Consider the following 22966-nt stretch of genomic DNA (forward strand, 5'->3'; position numbering starts at 1 on the left):
ACCAAATACCAAAAAAAAAAAAAAACACCGTGAAAAAAACAGAAAAAATCGGAGAAAAACAAAACCGATCGCCAGGCGATCTCTCAGCACGCAAAGACCGCCCGAAAAAAAGCAACAAAACCGTAAAAAAAAAAGTACAAACGAAAAAAAAAGCAACTGGAGTTGGGAAAAAGAAACCAAACGGCGTCAGTTTTCATTAGAAACAAGCAACAGCAAGCAACACGATCGCAGATCCGCCAAGAGAAGAAACGGGAAGAAGCCACTTGGACCGGATTGAGGTGGACGGGAAGGTTAACAGGGGCGTAGTGCCGCAAAGGGGCTCTATGTGGCGGAGATGGAGAGCGATTCCAACAAAGTCTCAGCTTACTGTCAATGCACTGGAGAAAAAAGATAGCAATAAACGAAGTTCCACTGAGTTTTAATTGGTTTCAAACTCGGTCTATAAGTGTTGAAAAATGTAAAAAAAAAAAAAAAGTTACTTAACGTTTGTAATCAAATATTCCCACAACTAAAGCATTTTCTTCAGTGTAGCTTGGTGACTGGGGCAGGTACGGTTATTGGCAATGGTTCGATCCATCTGCGGCTTAGTCTGGCCTGTTTTGCCGTGTTATGTCTTTCCCTCTCTCTCGCTCCATCTCTCTCTCTCTCTCTCTCTCTCTCTCTATCTCCTTTTCTCTTTCTCTTCTCCCCCGTGGTAAGGAGTTTCATTCGCACAATTCTCAGCTTAGCCGCGGGGCAAACAGAAAACATCGAGAGATCCGGGGCCAAATAAAAGGGGAAACCACGGTATTTGCTCCATAAATCTCACCCATGTGACTGCGATACCAATGGGGTTAGTGCCATGCGATGATCGGGCATTGGGATCTGATCTCGGATCTGCGGTTGCCACCTCGTCTGGGTCGAGGTCTGGCTTTCGCATACTCTAGTTAGATATGCATACACTTAAATTGACAACCCAGTTATCTAATTGAACTCATCTCGAGCATTCCAACGATCCAATATCTAATTGAGAAAATATGTGATCTTATGTTCTTTACTCTTCAAATATAATACATATATGGATTTCTTCGAACTTCTCTGCTGAAGATTCTTCCTGGGAACTGCAGTCTTCTTTTTAAATACCGCATTTGTGTTCTATCCAATGCATTTGCCGTTTACCCTGTTATGGTTATTACCCAACTTTTGTCGCTCCTTTTTTCTGTCGCTTGGATTTTGCTGATCCTCAGCCGAAGCCCACTGATCTTTGGCCCATCCTCCGTCATTAAGAGATTGCGGTTGCCCAGCCCAGCGGGCAATTTGTCGGAGATCCGAGCGGTGGCAGAGTGGAAGCAGTGGCCACATTTTCGGAGCTTATTGATTTATCGTTCGCTCAGGGACGCGATTCTTCGGAGGTCGCTGGCTTCTTCTGTGCCCAGTTCTTCTAGTGGGCCGATTCTTCTTTTCACTTTAAAGAGCCCGAGGCGTGGGCTTTTTGATTTCTATGCGCAAAATCATCGTGAGCGTTTTTCTTATTTTTTTTTTCTTTTTGCAACTTCGTGCTTAATTTTTTTCCTGCAGTTAACCCACGCGGCCATCGGTTTTTTTTTTCTTCTTTGATTTTGATTCGGATTTGGGATTTCGAGTGGGGCCAGAAAGCGGCGGCTCTCCGCCCCAAATCTTCGCAGCTCTTCAGTGCGATTCTTCTGCGCGACTGCCATCCAATTGGCAATAAATCAACAGCCGCCCACGCGCTTTTTTTCGCAGCTCCATGGAGTTGAGGCTGTGGCAACACTTTCGGAGCCTCGGGTCTCATTAGTTGCTGGCAGGAATTATGTTGCAAGTCTCTCGGAGTATCTGAATATCTGCGCCGTCTTGTATCTCGCCACTCGACAGCTGGCTGCCCAGGCAAAATCGCAATCCCAGTTCCCAGATCTCTTTTCCGATGCGAATCCGAATCGGCCAGCCTCTTGTTTCCCACACCAAAATAGGCAATTTTTTTATTTGTTATTTTCTTATTTTCGTATGCAGCATTAGGCTGTTCCTCTATTTTCTATAAATACGCATGCCAACTATGCCGCCTTCTGCTCCACGGAAAATCAATTGAATTTTCACGCATGTTTATGGCCCGCTCAACGTTCCATTGAGCAGGCGGCTTCACTTCCACAGTGGGCACTCAGTATGACAAAAATGTTCAGATTTATCTAAGCAGTTTTTCTTATACAAAAGGGCTCTTAAAGCTTCTTATTTCATTTCACACACATGCGGTTTATTAATTAGGATCTTAAAAAAAGTTGTCTTACTATAAGTGTTCACTGTTGGCTAAAAATGAACAAGTGAACTCTTCTCATGGATATTGGTTGCCAGAAGTCGCACCCCCATCTCTTCCTCATTTTTTTTTTTTTACTTCGGCCGCCTTAGAAAAGTCGGCACTTAATGCCCCAAAATCCCTACAGGGCATTTATTTGAACACCAGCGGAAGGTATACATTTATAGCTTTAGTTTAAATTGTTTCAAATACATTTAAAATAACTCCTCATGTAATACATTATTTTGAGCTTACAAATATTTAAGAATAATCAGTTAAATTCCAGCAATTTTTGTGACCTCCAGTGCGCATATTTATGGCATACACACATGTCTGCCAGCTTACATTGCCTTAGCAAGTGCTTTTTGGCCATTTCCTCGTTGGCTTCATTTGCTTACGAGTGGAAAAAAAGGCAAGTGGTGGAAAAGGCGCGTAAATAAGAAATGGACTTTTGGGTTGGGTTCCCATATATATATATATATTTTTTTTTGTGTGTTGGTGGGCCTGGGCCAACTATTCAACTATTTGGCGGGAGACACACGCACCAGCAGCGAGTAAAAGAGCAACAATAATAACCATAAACTGTCGACCAGCCCCCAGTGGATGGCCCACCCCATTGAGCAGCCACCCCACCACCCAACCACCACCATTCCCCCAACCCCCTTTCTTCCGACTGTTTGGCGTCTGTTGACCTCATTTCGCCGAAAAGTTTTTTGAGTTGTTCCTTAGTTTTTTTTCTCTATATTTTGGCGCAAACAAGGAACACATGTTGGCGGCATAAACACGACCAGTGAGCTGTTGGCGAAGCAGAAGAATGTGCGCATGAGATACAACATCTACGAGATACTTCGAATCCCAAAGATTGATTTACAAACAAGAGAGTAAAAATCATGCTACCATTTTCATACCATTTTCAATCTGCCATATTGAGCATTCAGTGCTCTGCAGTTGTAGTTAATTAACAAAGGCAATCATTATTTAATGCCGATTGGTTCAAGGTACTAATTAACCAAGTCGCCTATATATACGCATACAAACTTTATGGCGCTGTGAATGCTACGTCAAGGGTGTATACGAAAACAATTATATAGCTTGATCGACCATCCCAGCGGCTTATCTCAATTTGTACCATATCATCAAAGGTAATAATTGCGCCACGTACACTCTGGTATATGGCTGGTAAAAAAAATTAAGATGGGCCAGCGATAAGCGATTCACATTATTTGCATACGTACCTTTTCGCTTACTGCACTCTCATTAATAAAACAAATATGCGACAATCGCAAAGTGCAAACAAAAATGAAAAACAAAAGGCGCGCAATAAACGAGCTGGAAATTCAAGTTAACTGCAATTCATTGCAGTTATCGGACTAGCCTTCGATGCGAACAAACAAAAAAAAAAAAGCAATTTCCGTTTTGATTACAGCTTCTTCCGATTTCAAGTGCGTCATTTAGAGACGCAATGCAGATTTAAGGAACAGTGTGGGTCACCACTTCTCGCTAATCGGGGTCACCACCACATAACATCACCACTACACTTACATACGTTAAAGTTCGAAGTTTATCATGCATCTCATTTGCAATTTTTGAAGGGCTATTGATTTTCAGTTGCACTTTCAATACGTGCGGTTTCGTTACTTAACACTGGTGACTCAGGCTGGTTCATTTAGACCATAGGGCACTACATGACAAGAGAGTGCCGGGAACAGTGCATTACGAACATGACTTTGGCTTGTCAGCAAATCAAAAGCTCCAATGCACATGACCGGCGGCCAAGGGGCCATCCACTTTGGACAACCACGGATCGTGCGAGTGTAAATGGATTTTTGATTGCCCTTTCATATATGTATACTTTTTTGGACCCTGGAACCGGGATACCCGCCACCTCTCTTCACCAACCAGATTTAGCCTTGATCATGGCCTGACAACAGAGTGTGACAAATGCACTCCCACTAATTGGTAATGCAGAACACTCACCCGGTGAAGATATAAAGCCGAAAGATATACGACTGAAAAAACACATGTTTAAGCCCGGATTTGGGGACATTGGGAACTCGGATCCGAATTCGTTGGGCTGTGGGAAAGTGAACTCAGTGGAAATAGCTACAGTTTATCAGTTTGTAATTTTATTTATAACTTGTCTGGACCTGCGGTGCACTCGATTAATTTGGAGTTGAAGTGGAAGTCATACTGATCCTGAATCAGTATGAAAGTAGAACGTTCCAGTCCAGGTGGATTACCAAAGACATGTATATATATAAATTCGTCTCCAAAACCAAGGCATCATCACAGATCATCCTCGTATATTGACATTCGATTTGCTGGCCTTAGTTGAAACGCCAAGCGCGCAGGTTCTTAATAGTTTCTTCCATTTCGGCCTTGCGCGTGCGGGAATCGTTAGGACGACTTGGGAGTGAAGTGTCCCGAGCTAGCTGCTGCTCCAACTGCTCATTGCGGGCGGTGAGCTGTTTCTCAAATAGCTGGGCCAGCTTATCGGCATGTTGAGCCTGCACGGCTACCTTTCCATAGGAAACGGGCTCGTACGCCAGCTTCAGTTGATCGACCAGATAGGTGAGGTCGCCAACGGCCTGCTGCAGTTTGATCAGGGCTCTGCCATGCTTTAAGAACGTCTCATCGCAATTGCTGCCGTATTGTAATATGTAATTCACCCTGATCCCCCGGGACAACTTGAGGAAATCCTGGTGCTGCGATAACTGCGACTTTAGCGTGTCGGTAAGTTTTTCAGACAGCTCCATGGGTGGCAAATCGGCGGCTATCACCGGGCGGATGCCACTAAAATTGGTCCTACTGGGAACCACGCTGTCGGAGGCACTACGCACCAAGCGATAGGGCGAAATAATGCTGCGAATGGATGGCGCTTCCCCGCTCTGGGATCGTCTGTAGCCAGAATGCATGGTGGCTGGATTACGCTCACACGTTGAGGGTATTATAGTCTGGACCAGGATACACTGCGGGCAAGGCGGTGGGAATAACTCGATTGGCTTCTGTTTATGGTAAAATCAGTGGTTGTGTGATGGTTGTGGCTGCAATGGAGTAGCCACCACCCCGTGTAATTACTTTGACCCACTGCCAGCACGCTGGAGTTGAGTTGACCAGCTCGGAAAGTGTTGCAAATAGAACCTGGCAGCGGATTAATGGGGGGATGGGTGGGGTGGTTGCAATGGCATTAATGCACTCACAAAAAGCGTTGGGATCGAAAATAAGCATCATTTCGTGTTGTGTTTCGTCTGTGTATTTAGTATAAATCCTGTTTACAATTTTTTCAAATGTGTTTGACAAATGCAATAAACTTTTAGTAGTTCAGTTTTTTCGCTGTGGATTGGCGCATCCAAGTCGCGGCTTTTATTGATTCCAGATTTGTTGTCTGCCCATTTTTATGGCCACTGCCGTCTGGCTCCGTTTTGTCTACCGAGTTTGGTTTGGCCAATGTATCTATCAATGCGAAAAGGAGTTGGCCAACTTATAAAGTCGCCAATTCGAGACATTGCAGACGCTTAGGCCATTTAATGAGCACCAAGCTCATCCACATCCGCTTCAGTCGCAATAGTGGAAGGGGTTAACCAAAAGTTACAAGACAAAAAAAAAAGATAACACTCTGGGCTGGGAAAACATTAAAACAGTAAGACAAACATTTCGTCTGTTCCTCGGGATATCTGTGGCTCTGAGCTTATCAGTCGCACAAAAAATAAATACCAGCGATAAAGCGCGTGATAAATATTTGCAAAAAAATAAAAGATGTAAAATATCAAACGGGTAAATGCTCAGTTGGTAAGGATGAGAAATATCTACTTATCGCAGGACAAACAAATTGTTTACACTGTTGATGAGTTCGCGAAATTGCCCGAAGAGCAATTTGAAAAAAAAATAAAACAAGCAAATATAATATTTCACACTAATCCGCTGCCTTTGCATTTGGCATATGCATTTAGTTTGTCATTGTTTGTTTCGATACGAAGCCCATCTAAAACCTGGCATCATCTCTGGAAATACTCAATATTCAAACACTTTATGGTAATCCAACACTAAAAACACGATTCCAAACAAGTTTCGCGCATTAGCAAACATTGAAAGCCCCCGAACAACAGCAACAAACACACCGATTGCAATTTAAATTATTATTATTATTATTAATATTATTTGTTGTTGTTGTCCGTGCGCTGCTGATTAATAACAATCAATGCCAGTCAATTAAGCTCAAATCGATTTGGTTTATTTAAAAAAAAAAAACCTGTTTTCGCACCAACAAGATTCCCGGCGTGCCGGCGCGAATTTCCGATTCGGAATCGAATTTGTATTTCGATTTGGATTTTGTTCGTTTTACCTAGAGAAGAAGACAAGCTGCTGGCGATTATTCTCTACCTGTTCTTCAGCGTTGTTGTTTACCCAACATTTTTCAGCGGAAAAACACAGTTGAGACAGCAAGACACTTTTCGAATAAATCTTTTCAATTGATTTTTGAAAAAATAATAAAAATATGCCTAACGTTTAGGCGTTTATCCCCTAAAACTGCGCTGCCTAATTGAACTTTAGCTAACGATTCTCTTTGGAAGTTCGCATCTTTTAGATACTATCTATCCACACTTACCAGTTGGTCTTGTTGGGCCCATTGGCCTCGCCAATAGTGTGGGTGGCTACCGAGTAGCCGAAATGCGAGTGCCGATGTCCGTACTTCACAATGGGCAATCGCTGTTCTAGGTTGAAGTTGTGGCAAGTGTGAACGCATTGCAGGATTAGCAGAATCCAAAGCTTCTGTCTTAGCCGGTAGATGGACCGTATGGTGGGAAACGGTAGCTCCAACATCGTTGGTCTGTTTTTATTATATGTTTTTCATATATTTCTTTAAACAAAACTGCATGCACGTGCACCGAACACGGCCAAGTGATTGCTTTTTACTTTGCACCTTTGCTAACGGAACAATAAACCGAAAAAAAACACGCGCACTCACACACACACTAAATCCGTTGAGATCTTTGGATCAACAAGTAGTCCGCGTATTTTCCACTTTTGCTCGTATATTTCTTACTTTCAGCTACACACAGCAACAAAAAATTATTATTACGTAAAAGAATTCGAAATTGATAGCGTTCGAAGCGATATTTTCTTGTCGCTTCGGCTTCTTGACGGCCAAACGAGCAATGACGACGCTTCGTACCGACGAGCTACTTAGGTAGACGTCGAACGCGGTTCGAACATACATGTGCGCTCAGCAAGCAGTGGTCAAACATGTAGCAAGCAATGGTCAATATCATAACATCGAGCTTATGACATCGAACCGCGGTTTGTCGTGTAAAAAAGCGTGTTAGAAATGTGTTTTATACAAGTACGCTGCAATAGCCGTGTTTGTGGTCTAAAAACTTTCTCGGAATGGTACAATATGTACAGGATGTTAGCGATTGGCTTCGTCACTCACCGTCGTACTACTGATAAATTAATTTTGCTTCATCGAACAGAACGGCGAAAAAATGTAAGAAATTATAAAATTTTGTCGTGTAAAAAAGACGAGTACCAAATTTTGATATGCTCTCAAAAGTGTAAAAGTTCCTAATGATCCGAATGATGTAGCTACACTAAACTCAATGACTACTGGACGCTTAAATACGTAAACCTTCAGCCGGTCTCCATATTTTCATGCACACAATATTTGAATTTTCGTTCAGCTGGATATTCTCGTATATTATCGAACAAAAAAAAACAGCAAATTCACCACTTCTGGCTAAACGGGGTCACCACCAATACACTTACATACGTTAAAGTTCAAAGTTTATCATGCATCTCATTTGCAATTTTTGAAGGGCTATTGATTTTCAGTTGCACTTTCAATACGTGCGATTTCGTTACTTAACACTGGTGACTCACGCTGGTTCATTTAGACTCGTCAACCAAAAGAATGATATATATATATGATGAGTATATCCCTTTTCCTTATTTATACCAAGTGCGCCATACCGTCCTTCAGGTTCAGGTTGGTCGGATCCCAGCTGGCGAAAGGGAGGGCACTACATGACAAGAGAGAGACGGGAACAGTGCATTACGAACATGACTTTGGCTTGTCAGCAAATCAAAAGCTCCAATGCACATGACCGGCGGCCAAGGGGCCATCCACTTTGGACAACCACGGATCGTGCGAGTGTAAATGGATTTTTGATTGCAGTCGGCGGCCTTTTCATATATGTATATTTTTTTGGATCCTGGAACCGGGATACCCGCCACCTCTCTTCACCAACCAGATTTAGCCTTGATCATGGCCTGACAACAGAGTGTGACAAATGCACTCCCACTAATTGGTAATGCAGAACACTCACCCGGTGAAGATATAAAGCCGAAAGATATACGACTGAAAAAACACATGTTTAAGCCCGGATTTGGGGACATTGGGAACTCGGATCCGAATTCGTTGGGCTGTGGGAAAGTGAACTCAGTGGAAATAGCTACAGTTTATCAGTTTGTAATTTTATTTATAACTTGTCTGGACCTGCGGTGCACTCGATTAATTTGGAGTTGAAGTGGAAGTCATACTGATCCTGAATCAGTATGAAAGTAGAACGTTCCAGTCCAGGTGGATTACCAAAGACATGTATATATATAAATTCGTCTCCAAAACCAAGGCATCATCACAGATCATCCTCGTATATTGACATTCGATTTGCTGGCCTTAGTTGAAACGCCAAGCGCGCAGGTTCTTAATAGTTTCTTCCATTTCGGCCTTGCGCGTGCGGGAATCGTTAGGACGACTTGGGAGTGAAGTGTCCCGAGCTAGCTGCTGCTCCAACTGCTCATTGCGGGCGGTGAGCTGTTTCTCAAATAGCTGGGCCAGCTTATCGGCATGTTGAGCCTGCACGGCTACCTTTCCATAGGAAACGGGCTCGTACGCCAGCTTCAGTTGATCGACCAGATAGGTGAGGTCGCCAACGGCCTGCTGCAGTTTGATCAGGGCTCTGCCATGCTTTAAGAACGTCTCATCGCAATTGCTGCCGTATTGTAATATGTAATTCACCCTGATCCCCCGGGACAACTTGAGGAAATCCTGGTGCTGCGATAACTGCGACTTTAGCGTGTCGGTAAGTTTTTCAGACAGCTCCATGGGTGGCAAATCGGCGGCTATCACCGGGCGGATGCCACTAAAATTGGTCCTACTGGGAACCACGCTGTCGGAGGCACTACGCACCAAGCGATAGGGCGAAATAATGCTGCGAATGGATGGCGCTTCCCCGCTCTGGGATCGTCTGTAGCCAGAATGCATGGTGGCTGGATTACGCTCACACGTTGAGGGTATTATAGTCTGGACCAGGATACACTGCGGGCAAGGCGGTGGGAATAACTCGATTGGCTTCTGTTTATGGTAAAATCAGTGGTTGTGTGATGGTTGTGGCTGCAATGGAGTAGCCACCACCCCGTGTAATTACTTTGACCCACTGCCAGCACGCTGGAGTTGAGTTGACCAGCTCGGAAAGTGTTGCAAATAGAACCTGGCAGCGGATTAATGGGGGGATGGGTGGGGTGGTTGCAATGGCATTAATGCACTCACAAAAAGCGTTGGGATCGAAAATAAGCATAATTTCGTGTTGTGTTTCGCGTATGCGTCTGTGTATTTAGCATAAATCTTATTAGATTTGAATTTTCCTTCAGCGAGATATCGATAAGTCGTCTAAAAATTGTAAACTGATATGAAACCGTGTTTTGCAAATAACGCTGGTATGTTGCACCCAGCAAGCAGTGGTCAATCTTATAGCATTGAACTTATGGCATCGAGCCGCGATTTGTTGTGTAAAAAAGCGTGTTAGAAATGTGTTTTATACAAGTACGCTGCAATAGCCGTGTTTGTGGTCTAAAAACTTTCTCGGAATGGTACAATATGTACAGGATGTTAGCGATTGGCTTCGTCACTCACCGTCGTACTACTGATAAATTAATTTTGCTTCATCGAACAGAACGGCGAAAAAATGTAAGAAATTATAAAATTTTGTCGTGTAAAAAAGACGAGTACCAAATTTTGATATGCTCTCAAAAGTGTAAAAGTTCCTAATGATCCGAATGATGTAGCTACACTAAACTCAATGACTACTGGACGCTTAAATACGTAAACTTTCGCCTGATCTCCATATTTTCATGCACACAAGATTTGAATTTTCGTTCAGCCGTATATTATCGATAAGTCGATTATTGTAGACCACAAATTGTCTGGTATATTTGCGGTAGCAATTTAATACTTCTCTTACCGACTTCTCTAATCTTATTAGATTTGAATTCTCCTTCAGCGAGATATCGATAAGTCGTCCAAAAATTGTAAACTGATATGAAACCGTGTTTTGCAAATAACGCTGGTATGTTGCACCCAGCAAGCAGTGGTCAATCTTATAGCATTGAACTTATGGCATCGAGCCGCGATTTGTTGTGTAAAAAAGCGTGTTAGAAATGTGTTTTATACAAGTACGCTGCAATAGCCGTGTTTGTGGTCTAAAAACTTTCTCGGAATGGTACAATATGTACAGGATGTTAGCGATTGGCTTCGTCACTCACCGTCGTACTACTGATAAATTAATTTTGCTTCATCGAACAGAACGGCGAAAAAATGTAAGAAATTATAAAATTTTGACGTGTAAAAAAGACGAGTACCAAATTTTGATATGCTCTCAAAAGTGTAAAAGTTCCTAATGATCCGAATGATGTAGCTACACTTAACTCAATGACTACTGGACGCTTAAATACGTAAACCTTCAGCCGGTCTCCATATTTTCATGCACACAATATTTGAATTTTCGTTCAGCTGGATATTCTCGTATATTATCGAACAAAAAAAAACAGCAAATTCACCACTTCTGGCTAAACGGGGTCACCACCAATACACTTACATACGTTAAAGTTCGAAGTTTATCATGCATCTCATTTGCAATTTTTGAAGGGCTATTGATTTTCAGTTGCACTTTCAATACGTGCGATTTCGTTACTTAACACTGGTGACTCACGCTGGTTCATTTAGACTCGTCAACCAAAAGAATGATATATATATATGATGAGTATATCCCTTTTCCTTATTTATACCAAGTGCGCCATACCGTCCTTCAGGTTCAGGTTGGTCGGATCCCAGCTGGCGAAAGGGAGGGCACTACATGACAAGAGAGAGACGGGAACAGTGCATTACGAACATGACTTTGGCTTGTCAGCAAATCAAAAGCTCCAATGCACATGACCGGCGGCCAAGGGGCCATCCACTTTGGACAACCACGGATCGTGCGAGTGTAAATGGATTTTTGATTGCAGTCGGCGGCCTTTTCATATATGTATATTTTTTTGGATCCTGGAACCGGGATACCCGCCACCTCTCTTCACCAACCAGATTTAGCCTTGATCATGGCCTGACAACAGAGTGTGACAAATGCACTCCCACTAATTGGTAATGCAGAACACTCACCCGGTGAAGATATAAAGCCGAAAGATATACGACTGAAAAAACACATGTTTAAGCCCGGATTTGGGGACATTGGGAACTCGGATCCGAATTCGTTGGGCTGTGGGAAAGTGAACTCAGTGGAAATAGCTACAGTTTATCAGTTTGTAATTTTATTTATAACTTGTCTGGACCTGCGGTGCACTCGATTAATTTGGAGTTGAAGTGGAAGTCATACTGATCCTGAATCAGTATGAAAGTAGAACGTTCCAGTCCAGGTGGATTACCAAAGACATGTATATATATAAATTCGTCTCCAAAACCAAGGCATCATCACAGATCATCCTCGTATATTGACATTCGATTTGCTGGCCTTAGTTGAAACGCCAAGCGCGCAGGTTCTTAATAGTTTCTTCCATTTCGGCCTTGCGCGTGCGGGAATCGTTAGGACGACTTGGGAGTGAAGTGTCCCGAGCTAGCTGCTGCTCCAACTGCTCATTGCGGGCGGTGAGCTGTTTCTCAAATAGCTGGGCCAGCTTATCGGCATGTTGAGCCTGCACGGCTACCTTTCCATAGGAAACGGGCTCGTACGCCAGCTTCAGTTGATCGACCAGATAGGTGAGGTCGCCAACGGCCTGCTGCAGTTTGATCAGGGCTCTGCCATGCTTTAAGAACGTCTCATCGCAATTGCTGCCGTATTGTAATATGTAATTCACCCTGATCCCCCGGGACAACTTGAGGAAATCCTGGTGCTGCGATAACTGCGACTTTAGCGTGTCGGTAAGTTTTTCAGACAGCTCCATGGGTGGCAAATCGGCGGCTATCACCGGGCGGATGCCACTAAAATTGGTCCTACTGGGAACCACGCTGTCGGAGGCACTACGCACCAAGCGATAGGGCGAAATAATGCTGCGAATGGATGGCGCTTCCCCGCTCTGGGATCGTCTGTAGCCAGAATGCATGGTGGCTGGATTACGCTCACACGTTGAGGGTATTATAGTCTGGACCAGGATACACTGCGGGCAAGGCGGTGGGAATAACTCGATTGGCTTCTGTTTATGGTAAAATCAGTGGTTGTGTGATGGTTGTGGCTGCAATGGAGTAGCCACCACCCCGTGTAATTACTTTGACCCACTGCCAGCACGCTGGAGTTGAGTTGACCAGCTCGGAAAGTGTTGCAAATAGAACCTGGCAGCGGATTAATGGGGGGATGGGTGGGGTGGTTGCAATGGCATTAATGCACTCACAAAAAGCGTTGGGATCGAAAATAAGCATCATTTCGTGTTGTGTTTCGCGTATGCGTCTGTGTATTTAGCATAAATCTTATTAGATTTGAATTTTCCTTCAGCGAGATATCGATAAGTCGTCCAAAAATTGTAAACTGATATGAAACCGTGTTTTGCAAATAACGCTGGTATGTTGCACCCAGCAAGCAGTGGTCAATCTTATAGCATTGAACTTATGGCATCGAGCCGCGATTTGTTGTGTAAAAAAGCGTGTTAGAAATGTGTTTTATACAAGTACGCTGCAATAGCCGTGTTTGTGGTCTAAAAACTTTCTCGGAATGGTACAATATGTACAGGATGTTAGCGATTGGCTTCGTCACTCACCGTCGTACTACTGATAAATTAATTTTGCTTCATCGAACAGAACGGCGAAAAAATGTAAGAAATTATAAAATTTTGTCGTGTAAAAAAGACGAGTACCAAATTTTGATATGCTCTCAAAAGTGTAAAAGTTCCTAATGATCCGAATGATGTAGCTACACTTAACTCAATGACTACTGGACGCTTAAATACGTAAACCTTCAGCCGGTCTCCATATTTTCATGCACACAATATTTGAATTTTCGTTCAGCTGGATATTCTCGTATATTATCGAACAAAAAAAAACAGCAAATTCACCACTTCTGGCTAAACGGGGTCACCACCAATACACTTACATACGTTAAAGTTCGAAGTTTATCATGCATCTCATTTGCAATTTTTGAAGGGCTATTGATTTTCAGTTGCACTTTCAATACGTGCGATTTCGTTACTTAACACTGGTGACTCACGCTGGTTCATTTAGACTCGTCAACCAAAAGAATGATATATATATATGATGAGTATATCCCTTTTCCTTATTTATACCAAGTGCGCCATACCGTCCTTCAGGTTCAGGTTGGTCGGATCCCAGCTGGCGAAAGGGAGGGCACTACATGACAAGAGAGAGACGGGAACAGTGCATTACGAACATGACTTTGGCTTGTCAGCAAATCAAAAGCTCCAATGCACATGACCGGCGGCCAAGGGGCCATCCACTTTGGACAACCACGGATCGTGCGAGTGTAAATGGATTTTTGATTGCCCTTTCATATATGTATACTTTTTTGGACCCTGGAACCGGGATACCCGCCACCTCTCTTCACCAACCAGATTTAGCCTTGATCATGGCCTGACAACAGAGTGTGACAAATGCACTCCCACTAATTGGTAATGCAGAACACTCACCCGGTGAAGATATAAAGCCGAAAGATATACGACTGAAAAAACACATGTTTAAGCCCGGATTTGGGGACATTGGGAACTCGGATCCGAATTCGTTGGGCTGTGGGAAAGTGAACTCAGTGGAAATAGCTACAGTTTATCAGTTTGTAATTTTATTTATAACTTGTCTGGACCTGCGGTGCACTCGATTAATTTGGAGTTGAAGTGGAAGTCATACTGATCCTGAATCAGTATGAAAGTAGAACGTTCCAGTCCAGGTGGATTACCAAAGACATGTATATATATAAATTCGTCTCCAAAACCAAGGCATCATCACAGATCATCCTCGTATATTGACATTCGATTTGCTGGCCTTAGTTGAAACGCCAAGCGCGCAGGTTCTTAATAGTTTCTTCCATTTCGGCCTTGCGCGTGCGGGAATCGTTAGGACGACTTGGGAGTGAAGTGTCCCGAGCTAGCTGCTGCTCCAACTGCTCATTGCGGGCGGTGAGCTGTTTCTCAAATAGCTGGGCCAGCTTATCGGCATGTTGAGCCTGCACGGCTACCTTTCCATAGGAAACGGGCTCGTACGCCAGCTTCAGTTGATCGACCAGATAGGTGAGGTCGCCAACGGCCTGCTGCAGTTTGATCAGGGCTCTGCCATGCTTTAAGAACGTCTCATCGCAATTGCTGCCGTATTGTAATATGTAATTCACCCTGATCCCCCGGGACAACTTGAGGAAATCCTGGTGCTGCGATAACTGCGACTTTAGCGTGTCGGTAAGTTTTTCAGACAGCTCCATGGGTGGCAAATCGGCGGCTATCACCGGGCGGATGCCACTAAAATTGGTCCTACTGGGAACCACGCTGTCGGAGGCACTACGCACCAAGCGATAGGGCGAAATAATGCTGCGAATGGATGGCGCTTCCCCGCTCTGGGATCGTCTGTAGCCAGAATGCATGGTGGCTGGATTACGCTCACACGTTGAGGGTATTATAGTCTGGACCAGGATACACTGCGGGCAAGGCGGTGGGAATAACTCGATTGGCTTCTGTTTATGGTAAAATCAGTGGTTGTGTGATGGTTGTGGCTGCAATGGAGTAGCCACCACCCCGTGTAATTACTTTGACCCACTGCCAGCACGCTGGAGTTGAGTTGACCAGCTCGGAAAGTGTTGCAAATAGAACCTGGCAGCGGATTAATGGGGGGATGGGTGGGGTGGTTGCAATGGCATTAATGCACTCACAAAAAGCGTTGGGATCGAAAATAAGCATCATTTCGTGTTGTGTTTCGCGTATGCGTCTGTGTATTTAGCATAAATCTTATTAGATTTGAATTCTCCTTCAGCGAGATATCGATAAGTCGTCCAAAAATTGTAAACTGATATGAAACCGTGTTTTGCAAATAACGCTGGTATGTTGCACCCAGCAAGCAGTGGTCAATCTTATAGCATTGAACTTATGGCATCGAGCCGCGATTTGTTGTGTAAAAAAGCGTGTTAGAAATGTGTTTTATACAAGTACGCTGCAATAGCCGTGTTTGTGGTCTAAAAACTTTCTCGGAATGGTACAATATGTACAGGATGTTAGCGATTGGCTTCGTCACTCACCGTCGTACTACTGATAAATTAATTTTGCTTCATCGAACAGAACGGCGAAAAAATGTAAGAAATTATAAAATTTTGACGTGTAAAAAAGACGAGTACCAAATTTTGATATGCTCTCAAAAGTGTTAAAGTTCCTTATGATCCGAATGATGTAGCTACACTAAACTCAATGACTACTGGACGCTTAAATACGTAAACTTTCGCCTGATCTCCATATTTTCATGCACACAAGATTTGAATTTTCGTTCAGCCGTATATTATCGATAAGTCGATTATTGTAGACCACAAATTGTCTGGTATATTTGCGGTAGCAATTTAATACTTCTCTTACCGACTTCTCTAATCTTATTAGATTTGAATTCTCCTTCAGCGAGATATCGATAAGTCGTCCAAAAATTGTAAACTGATATGAAACCGTGTTTTGCAAATAACGCTGGTATGTTGCACCCAGCAAGCAGTGGTCAATCTTATAGCATTGAACTTATGGCATCGAGCCGCGATTTGTTGTGTAAAAAAGCGTGTTAGAAATTTGTTTTATACAAGTACGCTGCAATAGCCGTGTTTGTGGTCTAAAAACTTTCTCGGAATGGTACAATATGTACAGGATGTTAGCGATTGGCTTCGTCACTCACCGTCGTACTACTGATAAATTAATTTTGCTTCATCGAACAGAACGGCGAAAAAATGTAAGAAATTATAAAATTTTGTCGTGTAAAAAAGACGAGTACCAAATTTTGATATGCTCTCAAAAGTGTAAAAGTTCCTAATGATCCGAATGATGTAGCTACACTTAACTCAATGACTACTGGACGCTTAAATACGTAAACCTTCAGCCGGTCTCCATATTTTCATGCACACAATATTTGAATTTTCGTTCAGCTGGATATTCTCGTATATTATCGAACAAAAAAAAACAGCAAATTCACCACTTCTGGCTAAACGGGGTCACCACCAATACACTTACATACGTTAAAGTTCGAAGTTTATCATGCATCTCATTTGCAATTTTTGAAGGGCTATTGATTTTCAGTTGCACTTTCAATACGTGCGATTTCGTTACTTAACACTGGTGACTCACGCTGGTTCATTTAGACTCGTCAACCAAAAGAATGATATATATATATGATGAGTATATCCCTTTTCCTTATTTATACCAAGTGCGCCATACCGTCCTTCAGGTTCAGGTTGGTCGGATCCCAGCTGGCGAAAGGGAGGGCACTACATGACAAGAGAGAGACGGGAACAGTGCATTACGAACATGACTTTGGCTTGTCAGCAAATCAAAAGCTCCAATGCACATGACCGGCGGCCAAGGGGCCATCCACTTTGGACAACCACGGATCGTGCGAGTGTAAATGGATTTTTGATTGCCCTTTCATATATGTATACTTTTTTGGACCCTGGAACCGGGATACCCGCCACCTCTCTTCACCAACCAGATTTAGCCTTGATCATGGCCTGACAACAGAGTGTGACAAATGCACTCCCACTAATTGGTAATGCAGAACACTCACCCGGTGAAGATATAAAGCCGAAAGATATACGACTGAAAAAACACATGTTTAAGCCCGGATTTGGGGACATTGGGAACTCGGATCCGAATTCGTTGGGCTGTGGGAAAGTGAACTCAGTGGAAATAGCTACAGTTTATCAGTTTGTAATTTTATTTATAACTTGTCTGGACCTGCGGTGCACTCGATTAATTTGGAGTTGAAGTGGAAGTCATACTGATCCTGAATCAGTATGAAAGTAGAACGTTCCAGTCCAGGTGGATTACCAAAGACATGTATATATATAAATTCGTCTCCAACACCAAGGCATCATCACAGATCATCCTCGTATATTGACATTCGATTTGCTGGCCTTAGTTGAAACGCCAAGCGCGCAGGTTCTTAATAGTTTCTTCCATTTCGGCCTTGCGCGTGCGGGAATCGTTAGGACGACTTGGGAGTGAAGTGTCCCGAGCTAGCTGCTGCTCCAACTGCTCATTGCGGGCGGTGAGCTGTTTCTCAAATAGCTGGGCCAGCTTATCGGCATGTTGAGCCTGCACGGCTACCTTTCCATAGGAAACGGGCTCGTACGCCAGCTTCAGTTGATCGACCAGATAGGTGAGGTCGCCAACGGCCTGCTGCAGTTTGATCAGGGCTCTGCCATGCTTTAAGAACGTCTCATCGCAATTGCTGCCGTATTGTAATATGTAATTCACCCTGATCCCCCGGGACAACTTGAGGAAATCCTGGTGCTGCGATAACTGCGACTTTAGCGTGTCGGTAAGTTTTTCAGACAGCTCCATGGGTGGCAAATCGGCGGCTATCACCGGGCGGATGCCACTAAAATTGGTCCTACTGGGAACCACGCTGTCGGAGGCACTACGCACCAAGCGATAGGGCGAAATAATGCTGCGAATGGATGGCGCTTCCCCGCTCTGGGATCGTCTGTAGCCAGAATGCATGGTGGCTGGATTACGCTCACACGTTGAGGGTATTATAGTCTGGACCAGGATACACTGCGGGCAAGGCGGTGGGAATAACTCGATTGGCTTCTGTTTATGGTAAAATCAGTGGTTGTGTGATGGTTGTGGCTGCAATGGAGTAGCCACCACCCCGTGTAATTACTTTGACCCACTGCCAGCACGCTGGAGTTGAGTTGACCAGCTCGGAAAGTGTTGCAAATAGAACCTGGCAGCGGATTAATGGGGGGATGGGTGGGGTGGTTGCAATGGCATTAATGCACTCACAAAAAGCGTTGGGATCGAAAATAAGCATCATTTCGTGTTGTGTTTCGCGTATGCGTCTGTGTATTTAGCATAAATCTTATTAGATTTGAATTCTCCTTCAGCGAGATATCGATAAGTCGTCCAAAAATTGTAAACTGATATGAAACCGTGTTTTGCAAATAACGCTGGTATGTTGCACCCAGCAAGCAGTGGTCAATCTTATAGCATTGAACTTATGGCATCGAGCCGCGATTTGTTGTGTAAAAAAGCGTGTTAGAAATGTGTTTTATACAAGTACGCTGCAATAGCCGTGTTTGTGGTCTAAAAACTTTCTCGGAATGGTACAATATGTACAGGATGTTAGCGATTGGCTTCGTCACTCACCGTCGTACTACTGATAAATTAATTTTGCTTCATCGAACAGAACGGCGAAAAAATGTAAGAAATTATAAAATTTTGACGTGTAAAAAAGACGAGTACCAAATTTTGATATGCTCTCAAAAGTGTTAAAGTTCCTTATGATCCGAATGATGTAGCTACACTAAACTCAATGACTACTGGACGCTTAAATACGTAAACTTTCGCCTGATCTCCATATTTTCATGCACACAAGATTTGAATTTTCGTTCAGCCGTATATTATCGATAAGTCGATTATTGTAGACCACAAATTGTCTGGTATATTTGCGGTAGCAATTTAATACTTCTCTTACCGACTTCTCTAATCTTATTAGATTTGAATTCTCCTTCAGCGAGATATCGATAAGTCGTCCAAAAATTGTAAACTGATATGAAACCGTGTTTTGCAAATAACGCTGGTATGTTGCACCCAGCAAGCAGTGGTCAATCTTATAGCATTGAACTTATGGCATCGAGCCGCGATTTGTTGTGTAAAAAAGCGTGTTAGAAATGTGTTTTATACAAGTACGCTGCAATAGCCGTGTTTGTGGTCTAAAAACTTTCTCGGAATGGTACAATATGTACAGGATGTTAGCGATTGGCTTCGTCACTCACCGTCGTACTACTGATAAATTAATTTTGCTTCATCGAACAGAACGGCGAAAAAATGTAAGAAATTATAAAATTTTGTCGTGTAAAAAAGACGAGTACCAAATTTTGATATGCTCTCAAAAGTGTAAAAGTTCCTAATGATCCGAATGATGTAGCTACACTTAACTCAATGACTACTGGACGCTTAAATACGTAAACCTTCAGCCGGTCTCCATATTTTCATGCACACAATATTTGAATTTTCGTTCAGCTGGATATTCTCGTATATTATCGAACAAAAAAAAACAGCAAATTCACCACTTCTGGCTAAACGGGGTCACCACCAATACACTTACATACGTTAAAGTTCGAAGTTTATCATGCATCTCATTTGCAATTTTTGAAGGGCTATTGATTTTCAGTTGCACTTTCAATACGTGCGATTTCGTTACTTAACACTGGTGACTCACGCTGGTTCATTTAGACTCGTCAACCAAAAGAATGATATATATATATGATGAGTATATCCCTTTTCCTTATTTATACCAAGTGCGCCATACCGTCCTTCAGGTTCAGGTTGGTCGGATCCCAGCTGGCGAAAGGGAGGGCACTACATGACAAGAGAGAGACGGGAACAGTGCATTACGAACATGACTTTGGCTTGTCAGCAAATCAAAAGCTCCAATGCACATGACCGGCGGCCAAGGGGCCATCCACTTTGGACAACCACGGATCGTGCGAGTGTAAATGGATTTTTGATTGCCCTTTCATATATGTATACTTTTTTGGACCCTGGAACCGGGATACCCGCCACCTCTCTTCACCAACCAGATTTAGCCTTGATCATGGCCTGACAACAGAGTGTGACAAATGCACTCCCACTAATTGGTAATGCAGAACACTCACCCGGTGAAGATATAAAGCCGAAAGATATACGACTGAAAAAACACATGTTTAAGCCCGGATTTGGGGACATTGGGAACTCGGATCCGAATTCGTTGGGCTGTGGGAAAGTGAACTCAGTGGAAATAGCTACAGTTTATCAGTTTGTAATTTTATTTATAACTTGTCTGGACCTGCGGTGCACTCGATTAATTTGGAGTTGAAGTGGAAGTCATACTGATCCTGAATCAGTATGAAAGTAGAACGTTCCAGTCCAGGTGGATTACCAAAGACATGTATATATATAAATTCGTCTCCAACACCAAGGCATCATCACAGATCATCCTCGTATATTGACATTCGATTTGCTGGCCTTAGTTGAAACGCCAAGCGCGCAGGTTCTTAATAGTTTCTTCCATTTCGGCCTTGCGCGTGCGGGAATCGTTAGGACGACTTGGGAGTGAAGTGTCCCGAGCTAGCTGCTGCTCCAACTGCTCATTGCGGGCGGTGAGCTGTTTCTCAAATAGCTGGGCCAGCTTATCGGCATGTTGAGCCTGCACGGCTACCTTTCCATAGGAAACGGGCTCGTACGCCAGCTTCAGTTGATCGACCAGATAGGTGAGGTCGCCAACGGCCTGCTGCAGTTTGATCAGGGCTCTGCCATGCTTTAAGAACGTCTCATCGCAATTGCTGCCGTATTGTAATATGTAATTCACCCTGATCCCCCGGGACAACTTGAGGAAATCCTGGTGCTGCGATAACTGCGACTTTAGCGTGTCGGTAAGTTTTTCAGACAGCTCCATGGGTGGCAAATCGGCGGCTATCACCGGGCGGATGCCACTAAAATTGGTCCTACTGGGAACCACGCTGTCGGAGGCACTACGCACCAAGCGATAGGGCGAAATAATGCTGCGAATGGATGGCGCTTCCCCGCTCTGGGATCGTCTGTAGCCAGAATGCATGGTGGCTGGATTACGCTCACACGTTGAGGGTATTATAGTCTGGACCAGGATACACTGCGGGCAAGGCGGTGGGAATAATTCGATTGGCTTCTGTTTATGGTAAAATCAGTGGTTGTGTGATGGTTGTGGCTGCAATGGAGTAGCCACCACCCCGTGTAATTACTTTGACCCACTGCCAGCACGCTGGAGTTGAGTTGACCAGCTCGGAAAGTGTTGCAAATAGAACCTGGCAGCGGATTAATGGGGGGATGGGTGGGGTGGTTGCAATGGCATTAATGCACTCACAAAAAGCGTTGGGATCGAAAATAAGCATCATTTCGTGTTGTGTTTCGCGTATGCGTCTGTGTATTTAGCATAAATCTTATTAGATTTGAATTCTCCTTCAGCGAGATATCGATAAGTCGTCCAAAAATTGTAAACTGATATGAAACCGTGTTTTGCAAATAACGCTGGTATGTTGCACCCAGCAAGCAGTGGTCAATCTTATAGCATTGAACTTATGGCATCGAGCCGCGATTTGTTGTGTAAAAAAGCGTGTTAGAAATGTGTTTTATACAAGTACGCTGCAATAGCCGTGTTTGTGGTCTAAAAACTTTCTCGGAATGGTACAATATGTACAGGATGTTAGCGATTGGCTTCGTCACTCACCGTCGTACTACTGATAAATTAATTTTGCTTCATCGAACAGAACGGCGAAAAAATGTAAGAAATTATAAAATTTTGACGTGTAAAAAAGACGAGTACCAAATTTTGATATGCTCTCAAAAGTGTTAAAGTTCCTTATGATCCGAATGATGTAGCTACACTAAACTCAATGACTACTGGACGCTTAAATACGTAAACTTTCGCCTGATCTCCATATTTTCATGCACACAAGATTTGAATTTTCGTTCAGCCGTATATTATCGATAAGTCGATTATTGTAGACCACAAATTGTCTGGTATATTTGCGGTAGCAATTTAATACTTCTCTTACCGACTTCTCTAATCTTATTAGATTTGAATTCTCCTTCAGCGAGATATCGATAAGTCGTCCAAAAATTGTAAACTGATATGAAACCGTGTTTTGCAAATAACGCTGGTATGTTGCACCCAGCAAGCAGTGGTCAATCTTATAGCATTGAACTTATGGCATCGAGCCGCGATTTGTTGTGTAAAAAAGCGTGTTAGAAATGTGTTTTATACAAGTACGCTGCAATAGCCGTGTTTGTGGTCTAAAAACTTTCTCGGAATGGTACAATATGTACAGGATGTTAGCGATTGGCTTCGTCACTCACCGTCGTACTACTGATAAATTAATTTTGCTTCATCGAACAGAACGGCGAAAAAATGTAAGAAATTATAAAATTTTGTCGTGTAAAAAAGACGAGTACCAAATTTTGATATGCTCTCAAAAGTGTAAAAGTTCCTAATGATCCGAATGATGTAGCTACACTTAACTCAATGACTACTGGACGCTTAAATACGTAAACCTTCAGCCGGTCTCCATATTTTCATGCACACAATATTTGAATTTTCGTTCAGCTGGATATTCTCGTATATTATCGAACAAAAAAAAACAGCAAATTCACCACTTCTGGCTAAACGGGGTCACCACCAATACACTTACATACGTTAAAGTTCGAAGTTTATCATGCATCTCATTTGCAATT

The 22966-nt window shown here is 43.2% G+C and overlaps 7 protein-coding genes across 12 annotated transcripts in view; all 7 read right to left on the minus strand.

Annotated features, from left to right (window-relative positions):
- Window positions 1–7436, minus strand: part of LOC6618646 (integrin alpha-PS1) — a 42738-nt gene extending 35302 nt beyond the window's left edge. For both annotated transcript variants that reach the window (XM_002042869.2, XM_032726471.1), the window contains exon 1: window positions 6891–7436. In XM_002042869.2, coding sequence (XP_002042905.2) covers window positions 6891–7105 — 215 coding nt within the window. In that variant the 5' untranslated portion in view covers window positions 7106–7436. The remainder of the gene's footprint in view (window positions 1–6890) is intronic.
- LOC116802318 lies at window positions 4435–7866 on the minus strand. Its single transcript, XM_032726474.1, has 2 exons — window positions 7716–7866; window positions 4435–5253 (listed from the first exon to the last, which is right to left on the minus strand). The coding sequence occupies exon 2, from the start codon at window positions 5197–5199 to the stop codon at window positions 4612–4614; it is 588 nt and encodes a 195-aa protein (XP_032582365.1). The 5' UTR covers window positions 5200–5253; window positions 7716–7866; the 3' UTR covers window positions 4435–4611.
- Window positions 7867–8780: 914 nt separating this feature from the next.
- Window positions 8781–10971, minus strand: LOC6621709. Of its 2 annotated transcripts, none has more exons than XM_032726481.1 (2): window positions 10823–10971; window positions 8781–9599 (listed from the first exon to the last, which is right to left on the minus strand). In XM_032726481.1, the coding sequence occupies exon 2, from the start codon at window positions 9543–9545 to the stop codon at window positions 8958–8960; it is 588 nt and encodes a 195-aa protein (XP_032582372.1). In that variant the 5' UTR covers window positions 9546–9599; window positions 10823–10971; the 3' UTR covers window positions 8781–8957. The 2 variants fall into 2 exon arrangements, with proteins under 2 accessions (XP_032582372.1, XP_032582373.1); XM_032726482.1 differs by lacking the exon at window positions 10823–10971 and adding an exon at window positions 10194–10344.
- Window positions 10972–11887: 916 nt separating this feature from the next.
- LOC6618647 lies at window positions 11888–13452 on the minus strand. Its single transcript, XM_002042870.2, has 2 exons — window positions 13301–13452; window positions 11888–12706 (listed from the first exon to the last, which is right to left on the minus strand). The coding sequence occupies exon 2, from the start codon at window positions 12650–12652 to the stop codon at window positions 12065–12067; it is 588 nt and encodes a 195-aa protein (XP_002042906.1). The 5' UTR covers window positions 12653–12706; window positions 13301–13452; the 3' UTR covers window positions 11888–12064.
- A 903-nt stretch (window positions 13453–14355) lies between these two features.
- On the minus strand, window positions 14356–16549 carry LOC116802320. Of its 2 annotated transcripts, none has more exons than XM_032726477.1 (2): window positions 16398–16549; window positions 14356–15174 (listed from the first exon to the last, which is right to left on the minus strand). In XM_032726477.1, exon 2 carries the CDS (start codon window positions 15118–15120, stop codon window positions 14533–14535), a length of 588 nt encoding a protein of 195 aa, XP_032582368.1. In that variant the 5' UTR covers window positions 15121–15174; window positions 16398–16549; the 3' UTR covers window positions 14356–14532. The 2 variants fall into 2 exon arrangements, with proteins under 2 accessions (XP_032582368.1, XP_032582369.1); XM_032726478.1 differs by lacking the exon at window positions 16398–16549 and adding an exon at window positions 15769–15922.
- A 903-nt stretch (window positions 16550–17452) lies between these two features.
- On the minus strand, window positions 17453–19647 carry LOC116802321. 2 transcript variants are annotated; one of them, XM_032726479.1, is made up of 2 exons: window positions 19495–19647; window positions 17453–18271 (listed from the first exon to the last, which is right to left on the minus strand). In XM_032726479.1, the coding sequence occupies exon 2, from the start codon at window positions 18215–18217 to the stop codon at window positions 17630–17632; it is 588 nt and encodes a 195-aa protein (XP_032582370.1). In that variant the 5' UTR covers window positions 18218–18271; window positions 19495–19647; the 3' UTR covers window positions 17453–17629. The 2 variants fall into 2 exon arrangements, with proteins under 2 accessions (XP_032582370.1, XP_032582371.1); XM_032726480.1 differs by lacking the exon at window positions 19495–19647 and adding an exon at window positions 18866–19019.
- Window positions 19648–20549: 902 nt separating this feature from the next.
- LOC116802319 lies at window positions 20550–22744 on the minus strand. Of its 2 annotated transcripts, none has more exons than XM_032726475.1 (2): window positions 22592–22744; window positions 20550–21368 (listed from the first exon to the last, which is right to left on the minus strand). In XM_032726475.1, exon 2 carries the CDS (start codon window positions 21312–21314, stop codon window positions 20727–20729), a length of 588 nt encoding a protein of 195 aa, XP_032582366.1. In that variant the 5' UTR covers window positions 21315–21368; window positions 22592–22744; the 3' UTR covers window positions 20550–20726. The 2 variants fall into 2 exon arrangements, with proteins under 2 accessions (XP_032582366.1, XP_032582367.1); XM_032726476.1 differs by lacking the exon at window positions 22592–22744 and adding an exon at window positions 21963–22116.
- Window positions 22745–22966: the final 222 nt, after the last annotated feature.

Source organism: Drosophila sechellia, chromosome X, assembly GCF_004382195.2.
Source record: "Drosophila sechellia strain sech25 chromosome X, ASM438219v1, whole genome shotgun sequence".
NCBI lineage: Eukaryota > Metazoa > Arthropoda > Insecta > Diptera > Drosophilidae > Drosophila > Drosophila sechellia.